We start from the raw sequence: 14,458 nt of genomic DNA on the forward strand, positions 1-14,458 counted from the left end.
ATCTATGATGATTAAAATCATTATCATAATAATCAATAATTACTTTTTATTATAATTTTAATTTAAATAATAATTGTATGGTTTAATTTATATATATATATATTTAATTCTAAGTAGAATAATTATTCTTGATAGTTTTTTGTTGTTGTTTAATACTTATTTTAGTCGTTCCCATTTGGTTATGTTCAAAGTAGTTCTACTTTTTTTCGATGTTCACAGTTGTCTCATATTTTGTAAAAACCATTTTAGTGAGTCCTTTTTTACTTACAGCGTTATAACGTTAAGAATGTAATTGTCCTTGGCCAAAAGTGAATGATTTGTCTAGTTATTGATTGTGTGACATGTTGAGGTCAATTGACTTGGTAATATATGTGAAAATGTTAAAAGTTGAAGTGATGGGGTAAAATGAAAGGGTTAGGGTTCGTACAAGTTCTTCCCTTAAGTGAGCAAAATGATTGCAACGTTTTTTGGGTTTCCTTTTCTTGTGTTTTAGATCTTGCAAATTTTAGGAATTTTAGAGTAGGGTTTTGAATCAGAGTTGATTTTGTGTTTTGGGTTTTTTTTTCTTTGTTTGTGAATTGAGTTTCCTTTTCTTGGGTTGATTGTGTTTTAGGTTTTGGTGTTCATGATCTTGCAATTTGAAATTTTCTATTCTTGCTTTCTCAAATTTTGAATTTGGGATTTGAAGGTTTGTAGGTTGTTGAATTGGATTTTTTGGATTCTTACTTTTTGTGTTCTTGATTTTTCTTTGTTGGTTTAATATTGCAATTTGAGGCTAGGGTTGAATTAGGATGATGACTGTTGGGGTTTTGTTTTTTTTTCTTTTTCGTTTATGTTTCTGGACTGAAAACGTTAATGGTGGTTGCTCGAGTTGCAGCGAGGGAGGTACTCGGTGGGGCAACCATGGGGTGTTGTAGTAACATTGAAAGTCCTTTCTTTAGTTGATTTTCCCTTATTTAAAGTCTTGCATATTTGTTGAGATTTTAGATGGAAATTTTCAATAAATTCTTTTTGCACTGGGAAAGGGAGAAATAATTGAAGGGGCAAAAGAAAAAATGGAAAGAAAGGTTAAAGAGTGAAAAATCAAGAGAGACTGTATCGGCGGGGGGAAGAAAGAGTAAGCAAATTAATTTGGGTAAAATTAAGGAAATTGTCACACCAATTGCCCTGAGTTTGTCACGCAATCAATAACTGGACCACTCATTCATTTTTTACCAAAGAACAATTACACCATTAGTGTTTTTAACACAGTAAACAAAAATATCAACTTGAACAATTTTTACAAAAAGTAAAACAACTTTAAACGCTTTAATCAAACCTAAGGATGAAAATATATATTAAACCTACAAATAACATTTTTCGACAAATAATTATTACATATTCATTTTAGCTTTTATTACTATCTTTCACAGGTATTTAATTTGAGTATCGGAAGCAGTTCAGACATTGAAGAGCACCTAGAAGGATACATCTCAGTTTTCATCAACAAGCAAGAGGATACATCTCGAACCTTTAGCGGAGAAGAGGACCCAGAAGTGTTTCTTACAGAGACTTTGTAGCCATATTTCGGCCCTGCAAGAAATCTGGCACATCCTTCCGGTTTGCCCAAAAGGTGGGAGGGAAAGGATGTAATGTCGGTTGTTGACCAAATAAAGTATACAATCAGCCATTCTCAAGTATTTGTGATGCGAACAGATTGGAGAAAAAACGATTCCCAGATGACTATCTATTGGATGGATACAACTAACACAAATGAATACAGAGAGGAAACTTACAACGGAATCAAGTTTTCGAAATTTTCAGCCTTAATATAGTAAGGCTACAAGGATCAGCAAGAAGGTAAAAAACTGCATAATGCTAGTACAAAGTTAAATATATTAGTAACAACATTGTACAATTCACTTCATTGAAACAACATGATAAGGATTGAAGATCTGGAGAAATTTACTTTATACGAATATGTTGAGATCAAATCTTTTACAAAAGTGACAACTTCTACTTAGAAACCAAAAAAATCTACTCAACCCATAATTTGTACGCTAGAATAGTTAAATAGCAACTGCTGTAATTATTATAAGGTAAAAAATAATTAACAGAGATTACGATACTATAAAAATCATTTAAAAGAAAAATATCATAAGAATGCTCCTTAGTTGATTGCAAGCTATGTTTATCCAAATAAGGCAAAACAGTCTCAGAACTTGAAGCATTAGCTTTTGTGCTTGATTACAAGTGGGTTTCTAATGTTTTTTCCTCCATTATTCTTTCATAAAATGCATTGTGGTCTTCATTGCTGCTCATGACATACCAAGGGAGCCGATGAAAAATGGTGATTGCCATTGATTTTGGCACGGCTATGGTGGCTTGGGGTTTAAGTAATGAAAATCGGGGTCAGGTGTGGGTTTTTTGGTTGTTTCCGGTTAAAACCATGATTCCAGGTTGTCCTCGTCCTGGTTTGAAGCCACTGCCGTTTGGTTCTGCGGCACGTTTAAGTTTTAATCTCAGCAATTAGATTAATCCTACTGTACTCTATTGTTTTTTACGAGTCTGTACTCTATTTTTTACTAATATGTACTCATTCTTGCAGGAGAGAGCTGGAGAGGATTCCGACTTGAACAAAACTCGACTCCAGTAAGCAACTTTCCACTCAGGATCAGTTTCCATACGACTATTGTTCAAGTCCGCCACAACCCATATAACCTTTGAATTGGAAGTTAATACAAGTTCGTCTATGTTTGTTGAGACTACATTTGGGAAAGCATTCATTTTTGGAGTGCCAACAAATTGCTTTCTCTTTAGTCAAAGACTGTCGAGCGACTGTAGGACTGATCAGGTGCCCATAAGGCAGCTAACAACAACTGTGGTTAAAAAGGACTTGGCAATTAATTTCCAGAATCACCGCCAATTAGTTCAACTGGAAATTAAATGTGATGCTACTGAAAATAAGAGCACTTTTCTGAATGTGTAGAATATTATTCCTTTCTGTATTCGAGAAATCAACTCGATCCAAGGTAAAGAGCATGCTTTGCTTTTGGAATAAAATAGCATACTCTTCAAGTCAATATCATTTTGCTTACTTACCATTATCAAGCTTACCAGTAATCCGTGCAGGAGCAGAATCCATCATTAAAATGATGAAACCTCGAGGTATCTCTAACTATGATTTCTCTTCCTTCTATAGCTGAGATGTACTTGGTTGCAGAATGGCAATCTCCACAAACTCTCAAGTTTTTGAATATCCGGATTGGAAGCCCTAATGGTACCTTAAGAAGTCCAAATGCAATTGCCAGTTTCTCACTATGCCATAAAAGAAGCTGTTCTTTCAGCTCCTCTCCCACATCATGCAATGCAAATTCAAGATCTGGCACATAACCAGCTAATTTCATTTTCTTCTCCAATTCATTTAGCTTTGCATGTATAGAAGCCAATTCAGGATGCAATCTGTCGCTTGATCTAAACTCATGTACAACACTGTTTATTTCAATCCAACTATATCCCGGTGTCTTGACAACATTATTTTCTTTCATTGATCTTCGGATCTTAGCAACAAGCTCCCATCTATTTTGTGATGCATAAACATTAGCCAATTGAACATATCCAGTTGCAATAGTTGGATCAAGCTCGAGCAAATTTTTGGCAGCAAACTCAGCCAAGTGCAAGTTTTTATGTATCCTACAAGCACCCAAAAGTGTTCCATAAATGGCAGGATGGGGCCTAAAAGGCATACTTTTTATCAAATCTACAGCCTTAGCTAGCTTTCCAGCTCGACCAAGAAGGTCAACCATGCATGCATAGTGCTCTGGTTTAGTTTCAATTCCATAATCTCTTACCATTGTGTTAAAATATTGGACCCCAAGATCCACCAGTCCCGCGTGGTTACAAGCTAACAATACTGCTACAAAAGTAATCCAATCTGGCTTCATGCCTTCATTTTTCATCTCATCAAACAAATGAAGAGCTTTTTCACCAGCCCCATGTTGGGCATACCCAGAAATCATTGCATTCCAGCACACTACATCTTTTCGGGAAATCTTAACGAATAAATCCCAGGCGTCCTTTAGATCCCCACACTTGGAATACATACTAACCAATGAAGTCCCAGCAGTCGTATCACTACTCAATGGAGACTTACAAACTAACTGATGAACTTGCTTACCCAGCTGCAATGCTGATAAATTACTACAACCCAACAAAACACTGGTCAAAGTCAAAGCATTAGGCTTAACTCCAGTTTCTAACATTATCCTGAATAGCCTTAACCCATCCTCTGCCCTCCCATTCTCAACATACCCAGCAATCATAGAATTCCATGTTACCAATGTCCTCATTGTCATTTCTCCAAACAATCTTTCTGCCAGTTCAACCCTCCCAAACTTCATGTACCCAGTGATCATGGCAGTCCACGTGACCACACTCCTCACATCCGCAGCATAAAAACACGCCACAGCAGAATCCAAATCCCCACATGCCACATATCCAGACACCATGGCACTCCAAGACACGCAGTTTTTCTCTGGCATCACCGAGAACAACCTCTGAGCCTCACCCATGAGTCCAACCTGCGCATAACCTGAAATCATAGTGTTCCACGAAGCAACATCCTTCACGGGCATGCTGTCAAAGAAGCAACGGGCATCATGGACACCAAAATGATGCCAATGACCTGCTAACATGATGTTATAGGACACAACGTTGGGTTGAGGAATTTTCTCAAACAGCTGGCGAGCGTGTTCGAAGTTGCCGACTTTCTTGGAGTAGGCAGCGAGGATGGAGTTCCACGTGACAGTAGACTTTACTTTCATGTTGTCAAACACACGAACAGCGGAATCTAAGTCACCGCATCGAACGTAGCTTGTGATGAGCTTGTTCGATGCAATGATGTTATCATTAAGCTCGCGTTGATGAGAGTGTGTGGACACATGGTGGTGACTTAGGGTGGCAAAAGTGAGGTTTTGGTGTTTGCTTAGTGCTGCAAAGGACAAGGATGACAAAGAATTTCGCTTCCTCGTCCTTAATAAACGTAAATGAAACATGTATCAAAGGTGCACTGTGTCTGACTCTTTTGTTTCAGTATCACATGAGCATGGTTCCGATGTCTCATCAATCATCTGTCGCACTTAAAAGCAAAGCAAAAAAAAAACATTAAAAAGACTAAAAGAAAGCTTCCATAGAAAAAGAAAAACAAAACTTCCACAAAACTTCCGTTGCCGGGACTTGAACCCGGGTCTTTCGGGTGAGAGCCGAATATCCTGACCAACTAGACTACAACGGATTTATTGATTATGTATCAAATTATTTGTTAATTCTAATATTAGGAAAATATTATTACTAAACAAAAGTTTACTTTGCCCGGACTAAATTCCGGTTTTTTGGGATGAAAGCTGAATATCCTGACCAACTACACTACAACGGCTTGTTGACATGTAAACCTCTTATTAAGAAATTTTGATAGTAAATTAAGCGCTTGCAATGCGCTTAAACTTTGTGTTAAAGCCTTACATATTAGATTTTAAACAATCTAATATATTTTAAAATTTTGTGTAAAATAAATTACTTTAAAATATGTTCGTGAATTAATTTTACAAATTAAAACATAAAATAAAAAAAATGATTACACTTTTTTTTTAAAAAAAATGGGAAAACTAAATTGTAAATGGAAAATCAAAACACATAAAAAAGTTATAGGTTTACCTCATTTTCCGTATAACTGCAATAAAAAGTTAAAAGCTGAATTAATATGTAAATAATTGAACTATGTATTGAATATTATAATTACATATTCAACTATATTGATTAATTATATATTTAAGGAACACCAAGTAAGAAAAGTGTAAATCGTGTTCAACTTATGTCAGCTCAAAAGTTTCTTGTTTTAGAGCGTTTTGGTGTTGTTTTTTTCTTTTTAGTGGATACAACAGCACTTTGTTTGGTTTTGTTGCTATTATTAGGCTATTGGATGTAGTAGTTTCTTTTTTTTAACCCTTGCTGACTCGAAAGGTTGAAACTGGTGGGGACTGATGTCATTTGAATTTAGCCATTTCTTTTCAAAATAATCTGATTAGCACATGTTAAACTCATCTCTATTTAACAGACGTGTTAAGCTACGACTCGAAGTTTTTTTTTTTTTTCATTCCATTAATTCATTACAATTGGCGTGCCTTCACTTGAAATAACTATTCTACTAGTATTTAAAATTAAACATGAAAATCGTGCGTTAATTATTTGGAAAAGGTTGCTCTACTACACAATGTTTATGTTCTATTTCATGATTTGAGTCCGGACGAATGATTCTAGACAGACATTATTGACTTCAATAACATAAAATTATAAGAAAAAATGATATCTGGGATTACAATTGATGATAATTATTAAGATTGTGTTTAATCTTATATGTTGCATGGCATGAGAAGGAAGGATTGCAATTCAATTATTTCAATTTTGGATTCAGGTAAACCAGTATGAGTAATTTGTATTTAATTTCTAAACGATTATAATTTCATTATTTAAAATTTGTGGGGAAGTAGAAAAAATATAGTGGAACCACATTAAGTTTTGTTTCTTGGTGCTCTATATTTTATTTTACAATGACGATAATGAGATTTAAATTTAAGATCTTATATAATTTGTCAAAATCTTCAATCATTATGCCAAACTAGTGAGTTATCTCTGTACCATTTTTACTTCTTAACATTAATAACAGTTTATAACCAGCAAGAAGATAGTGGGAAGCGCCAAATTTGAGGTTGCACATTGCAATTTTTTAAAATGATTTTTTTTTTTTATTGACATGATGTTCTGATGGCCGAATAAGATAATATAAGTAGTAATTTGAGTAATGATGGCTTTAAGATTTTTTTTAATGCTCCTTGTGTATTTAATAAATTTTTTTATACATTTGAGCAATGTGGAGTTCATGATGAAATTCTTAAAACTGGTAGAATAAAATTTAGATTACAAGATGGTAGTGTCCATATGTTTGGTGAGGTATAAGGTGTGTTCTTTAATATTTAAAAAGTTTTGAAAAGTTATCAAGGAATATGTTTAAGGTGTGAATTTTAAATTTAATTTAATATTATAAAAATTGGTTTATAAGATGTGATTTGTTTTTATTTATATATTATAAATTAATTTTATTTTTAATTGAAATTAAATGTTTAATATATAGTGAATATGAGACTAAATACTAATGAATAATTTGATAGTAGTTAAAATAAATAAATTTTGTTAGGATAAGTTCAATTACTCTTACAATGTATTTGATGAAAATTAAGTTGTTGGTAAAGTTCAAATTCAAAAAGTAATTAAAGAATTTATCTAAAAGTTTTGTATCACTAAAATATTATAAATTGATTTTATTTTTAGTCAAATATAGGTGATTAATATATTTAAATATTATTTATTGATTTTAATGGTTATAATTCCATATATCTAGATTGTGTATGTTTTATTTTGTTATATAAAAATAAAACGGTTGAATATATGTTTATTATACCATATTATAATTGTATTGCAATAAAAAGAAACATAATCAATAAAAAGTAGGAATTTTTAAAGACGAGATATTAATTTTTTCCTCAACCAATTGTATGAGTCAGTTTTGCACTAAAAATGCATAAAATATGATCGAAGTAAGGTAACAAGAAAAGACAATACAAATTAAAAAATAATAATAATAAAATAGAGACAGCTTTTTAAAATAAGAGCTCAACATTGATAATTATATAGGTTTAGACATTTATGCTAATATATACATTATTTTAAGTGAAATTAATCGGGAAAGTATTTTTTTTAAAGTACATTATATATGCAACCCCTTTATTATTATTGTTATAGATGAGAAAAAAATATATATTGTAGTTTAATATGTGACATGTGTGTGTTGAAGATGTTATCATGCATAAATTTGACACGCAGTTTGCTTGTTCAACTTGCTGTATTAGGTGATATGATGAGTGTACTTTAAGTACATATTACGAATTTGTTACTGTATTCATAGCTTCATCATAATTTAAAGAAGTTTCTAATGTATAACTATTGTTCTGGATCGTTATTATTCTTATTTATTTTATAGATACTTTAACAAATATATGTATCTATATCTATATATATATATATATATATATATATATATATATATATATATATATATATATATATATATGGGTTTGCTAACGCGCGTACGCCTGTTTTTCAGTTGATACATTTTAGCAATGTGTACCGGGTTTTAGTAGACAAAAATATCCTTATATATCATGGATTCTAAGTTTTAAGGTTAAGGGTATTTTAATAATTTTCATTCTCAAAACTAAAAAAAAAAAAAAAAAAACCCGCCAAACCCTTACTCACTTCTGTCATTCCTCTCAACCCTTTCTCTTTCCTCTTTCTCACTCCAATCTTCTCTCTGTCATCCCTACTGTAGCCCCAATTGAAAAAAATATCAGAAACACTTGCTCTTGAACAATCTTACAAAAAAATGATTTTATAATGAGTTTTCATCTTATAATTTTTGTCTTATCTAATTTTATCCAATTTTCACAAGCATAAAGGAATTGGTAACAAATATATGTATCTATATATATATATATATATATATATATATATATATATATATATATATATATATATATATATATATATATATATATATATATATCATTAGTATTATTATCTTTCGTTTTATTTTTTGTGTTATCACGTACATTATAATTTTCTTTTCACAGTTGTCATTGTTATATTTTGAATACTATAATCACACAAAAATACTTCTAACTTAAATAAAAGGTAATAATAGACAATAATATAATTTTATTAAATAAATACATACTTTTCTTAATTGTTTTTGTCATCTGTTACATTTTTATTAGTGTGGAACTTTTGCATATTCATACTTTCTTATTAATTTTTTTTGTCAAAGCTAATTATATTTTGTGGTATTAATATCTACAATATCCAAGGCATGATCATAATCTATAATTACCTGAAATAGGTTTATAGTTGTAAAAGTAATTTATTAACTATCACTTTGTTCAGTATAATGTTTCTATTCTTTTATATACTTGTAACAATTTTTGGGACTGATGTTTCAAAATTCTTTTCTTCATTTCTTATATGTGAACATTCCTTCTTTACGTGTCTTTTCTTTTCGGAAAACACTTCTTTAACAACAACGTAATTTTATCAACGATTTGACAAATATGGTGGTTATGATGTTGAAAAAAAAAATAATATGCAATTGATGAGACGAAGGTATTATGAGAAGGAAAAAATACGAAATTTCGTTTCGCGCTTTTTCTATTCTTCTTTCATTCAAAGTTTGTTGTGCTATTGCTCTCTCGTGTTCAAACCCTAAAGACTCACATTTTACTCGATTGTTGATTTTGTGTCTTCTTGTTGTCTTGAACGTCCGTTTTGTGCACCATTGAAGTCCTCTTCGACGTCCCTGTCACCATTGGTATTGTGCTTTCTCGTTGTCGTGGTGTTTTTTGGTAAGTAGAACTACGCGAATCCTAACCATCTTCTCCAGCATTGACGTTTTATTCTTTTGCGAACCCTAACCATCTTCTCGAACATTGTTGTTTTGTTTATGTTATAACTACAGGTCCAATGGCAGCCCAAAAAGGAAATGTAAGATGAAATGTAATTTTTTATTTTTATAGATGATGTGTTATCCTTTGAATCTTAGTTAATAATAATTTTTTGTTAATGTTTTGTAGTGGCCCCTTCGTATCTCGATGGGGTGCCCAAAAATTGTTCTTTTCCTCAATCATGGGGTGCCCAAACAAGACTTCCCAACCTCTACTCACACTTAAACAACTAAATCAAGTGAAAACCCCTCCACTTATCCCAAAAAATAATTTTTTTTACTATGATCACCTAGATTACCACAGTTGGCTCCTGTAGTACAAGTTTCTATACAAAATCCATATTTTGTTCGTGTAATCGTTTACCAAGCACCTGTAAACGATTACAAGAGTGTTTTTTGGTACAGAAGTTTCAGGACTTCACCTAAGTTGCTCATCTCATAAACATTGTTCCTTTCCTCAATCATGGGGTGTCCAAAAATGACTTCCTAGCCTCTGCTCACACTTAAACAACAAAATTGAGTGAAAACCATTGAATTTATGCAAAAAAATTAAAAATTTTGACTATGGTCACCTAGGTTACCATAGTTAGCTCCTGCAGTACAAGTTTCTGTACAAAATTCAAATTTTGTTCGTTTAATCGTTTACCAAGCACCTGTAAACGATTACAAGTGTTTTTTTTGGTACAGAAGTTTCAGGACTTCACCTAAGTTGCTCATCTCATAAACATTGTTCCTTTCATCAATCATGGGGTGTCCAAACATGACTTCCCAGCCTCTACTCACACTTAAACAACAAAATCGAGTGAAAACCATTGAATTTATGCTAAAAAGTTAAAAATTTTGACTATGGTCACCTAGGTTACTACAGTTGGCTCCTGTCGTACAAGTTTCTGTACAAAACCCAGATTTTATTCGTGTAATCGTTTACCAAGCACCTGTAAACGATTACAAATGTGTTTTTTGGTACAGAAGTTTTAGGACTTCACCTAAGTTGCTCATCTCATAAACATTGTTCCTTTCCTCAATCATGGGGTGCCCAAACATGACTTCCCAGCCTCTACTCACACTAAAATACCAAAATTAAGTGAAAATTAGTGGATTTATGCCAAAAAATTAAAAATTTCGACTATGGTCACCTAGGTTACCATAGCTGACTCCTACAGTACATGTTTTTGTACAAAACATAGATTTTGTTTGTGTAATCATTTCCCAAGCACCTGTAAACGATTACAAGTGTGTTTTTTGGTGCAGAAGTTTCAGAACTTCTGTTAAGTTCATCATGTCACAAGCATTGTTTCATTCATCCATCACAAACATGAATATTCAATCAAAGTGGCCACTTTATTCATTAACATTCCAAACAAAACCTCATTTCACAATGACAATAACGAAGGGAATAACATTTCAATTAACATTAACAATATTTAACGGAAGCAAAGATGCATCTTTTATAACATTGAACAAAATAAGTTACATTACACTCCTTTGTTCATCTAAATACAATGTTGCATAACTTTCTTTTAACAAATCATTACAATTATCACTCATTTTTCTAAGCACTCTATTTCCAATGTACGGAGTCTTAAGTGCTCTGCTCTTATAACGCCTTCGTGATCCAACCCTCACATACGTCTTCATACGTTCGTTCAAAGTACAAATATACTTTGTTGAAAAAGAGTGACGAACAGTCAACTGCATCAACGAAAACAAAATAAGCAAAAAACCAAAACCCAAAAACGAAAACAACACAAATTTAAACACCACACGGAAAACCCAAAGCCAAACCCAAAACGCAATGAAGAAAATGGAGGGAGAAGGCATTTACCTTGCTCGAAGGACCATGGTCACCGGAACTTGCCATTTCGCACAATACCCTCAACAAACAAGACCGCGTTGACCAAACAAACAGATGGAACGAAAATGAAGATCGACAACGACAACGGAGAACGAGAACGAAGAGGGAGAGCAAGAACAAAGATGGAGAATGAGAAGGAAGAGCGAGAACGACAAGGAAGAGGGAGAACGAAAACGAAGAGAGAGAAAGTTGATTTCTAATGAAACAGGGCAAAAGGTATATTTGGAATTCCAAATTTCTGAAATCCTCTTCAATTTCGACGTCACATTTTAACAATAAAAGTAAAGAAAAAACGGACCAATGGGCTACTGACACGTGGCATTGTAAAAAATGTGTTAAAAATTGGTTGTCAAAATATCGGGACCCTTTCTTTTCACAATGTAGCATTTGAGATGCTTTTTTTTAGAATTTGATTTACCATAAGTTTGACTCCCACTAGATCCACATTTTGTAGATTTATCTCATCAGCATCGTCAAAACCTCTGTTTGCTTTAAACTTTTCACCCTATCTATTTTACTTTTTCGTCTAGATTATTCTTCAATAATAACTTTAGTAACATTCTCGAAGTGTAGGTGTTCACCAATTTTGTATTTAGTTGTATTGATGACGTGTTGATCACACAAATCAAGTAAACTTTGAAGTAGAAGTTTTGCACATCATTTTCAATTATGTTGAAATTTGTTCCTAAAACTTGCACAAACAATATACTTAGATTGTTGATCTAGTTTGTTATTGGCGTAGACTCACTTGTTTAAAAATATAAATTTTTGTCTTGTAAAAATATTCTTTTATAAAGTGATTAATATCACAGAATTGGATAAGAGTATCACAATCTCTTTCATTGTTATATTTTCCACAATACTACATAAACTCACACCTACTATTGCTAAGTGCAAATTTGTAATAACATTATTACTAATTTCTTTCCATGGTCCATCTTTATCTATGATGTCCAAAAGTTTTTATCCAATTGCATCTACAAAATTATTTTTTTCTCAAAATGGTCTTCATCCTTAATTTCCAATGAAAAATAATTATTCTTATTGAACTTCTCATTCCCATATTTTGTTGTGATGATTTTAAAATCGATTTATACATTTCTCACTATCTATTAAAAAAGAAGAAGTAGACCATGAACCACCCACTTAGAGGTATGGATCATAATGGATGAGCTTAAATCTTTCCTAGTCATAACTTTAATAAACATGCACTTTTACACCATCAAATTATATATCGTAACATGACATTATTTTAATCGCAATAACATTAAAATATAATAATAAAATGAAGCTAATAACAACACAAATATTTACAACTAAAAAAAAACAAGCTAAACAACAATATAAGTTTATTGAAAAAAAGAAAAATACATACCCTTTATCCTAACTAAATAAAAAAATAAAACATATATTTCGTAAATAGGAAAAAAAAATTATAAGAATAAATTTAAAAGAAAAACAATTTTCTCTCCTATAATTTTTTTTCTTCTCAAAATACTAAGCAATAATAAGAAAAGTGTTGAGATTTTGAGGTATTTCAAGATAAACTTCGCTTTCTCATATTATATTATATTATTGTTACATCATTATCTTATTATCTTTTCTTCTCACCTTTTCATTTTTCTTTCTTTCTTGTTTATTGTCAGAATTTAATTTCATTAATTTTAATGATTTTAATACTTTTTATTTTGACTCTTTCATTGTTAATTTTGTCTCTTATCTTTGTTTCTTTGTATTATAAAATGATATTTTAATATAGTAATAATTTATTTCTAAATTACGATAATTATGTACTATTTATACTCTAAACAAAGCTAGAATATTAAATTTACGCTAACCTATCATTTATTTTATTCATTTCTAAAAAATAAAATATGAAATTTAGACTGAAAACATGTTCATAGTCAAATACACAACAACCTCACCTGACCACCGTCTACTTCCATGGTCGACAGCTTTACTCCATCACAGTCCACAATTCCCACACATAGATCTTTACAACGAGTTCAGCTGTTAGATCCAAAACGAGAAAAAAAAAAAAAGAGGGAGAGGATAAAAGATAAATAAAACTAAAATCTTCTAATAAAATGATGAAAATAAGGCATTAACCTTTTCTGTTTTTGGAATACAAAGAAAATAATGGATAGTTTTTACATCAGGTAAAAAAATATATCAATGTAATAGTAAGAAAGAAAATAGTGAATACTTTTTACGATTAAATAAAAAATACATCATGCATGAAAAAAATAGTATACAAAAATAACACAGTATTTCATTGTGATGATAGGAAATATGATAAATAAGAAAATTCTAAGTCCTAACCTTTTCTAACTGTTTCTGTCGAAAGGAGACGAGGAAAACTTCTGCTCTTCCCGTTTGGGAATGTTTCACCTCTGTCGATCGATCCTCCTGATTCCTATCTTATCGTCTGGATCATTCTCTTTCATTGCCAAAATAGGATGGCCTGCAGGAAACACGCTCAAGTCAGAATTTATCTCCGCAAGTTTAGTAAAATCAGAAAATCAGAGAGTTTACCTTCTCAATCAATTGTTATTTATAGGGTTTCAAGGAATATTACTCATTAATTTACCTCTTAATGACGATCAATGTCCACTTTAACTGTCGACAATGACCGTTGCATAATTAATTATGCATTCATTGACATTCAAAGGTTGTCTCCGGCCAATGGTTGAATAGTTCACAGGTATTATCCTGACGTCCGACCGGGAATGATCGATTTCCACAGCCCCTACGTACCCGGTCGGTCTAATTAACACTTCTGTCGTTCTTGGACGATCGGTCTAACATACTCGGTAGTTACTCAAGCATGTCCGGTCGGTATAACCTACTCGGTAGTAACCTAACAGTTAAATAATATCTTCCTTTTAATTTTTTTTTAAGTTTGAAAAATTATATTTATTTTCCAGAATTGCACAATATATACATTAATTTTAAATAAAATTGGTTGGAGTGTGGAACAGGTAACTTAGAAGCAGGAATAAATATAGGATTTATTGGAG

At 31.8% G+C, this 14,458-nt stretch overlaps 1 protein-coding gene and 1 non-coding gene across 2 annotated transcripts; both read right to left on the bottom strand.

Moving 5' to 3' along the window:
• Positions 1 to 1,919: 1,919 nt before the first annotated feature.
• Positions 1,920 to 5,254, bottom strand: LOC124834323 (Tetratricopeptide repeat (TPR)-like superfamily protein). Its single transcript, XM_047308987.2, has one exon. It carries the CDS (start codon positions 5,031 to 5,033, stop codon positions 3,093 to 3,095), a length of 1,941 nt encoding a protein of 646 aa, XP_047164943.1. The 5' UTR covers positions 5,034 to 5,254; the 3' UTR covers positions 1,920 to 3,092.
• On the bottom strand, positions 5,200 to 5,272 carry TRNAE-CUC (transfer RNA glutamic acid (anticodon CUC)). Its single transcript has one exon. It is a non-coding gene; the product is annotated as a tRNA-Glu (tRNA).
• Positions 5,273 to 14,458: the final 9,186 nt, after the last annotated feature.

The sequence above is a fragment of the Vigna umbellata genome, chromosome 1 (genome assembly GCF_029865625.1).
Source record: "Vigna umbellata cultivar VRB3 chromosome 1, Vumbellata_1.0, whole genome shotgun sequence".
Taxonomy (NCBI): Eukaryota; Viridiplantae; Streptophyta; class Magnoliopsida; order Fabales; family Fabaceae; genus Vigna; species Vigna umbellata.

Excerpts from the sequence above, each read along its gene's own strand:
- LOC124834323 (XM_047308987.2), bottom strand. The coding sequence starts at position 5,033 with ATGTTTCATTTACGTTTATTAAGGACGAGGAAGCGAAATTCTTTGTCA.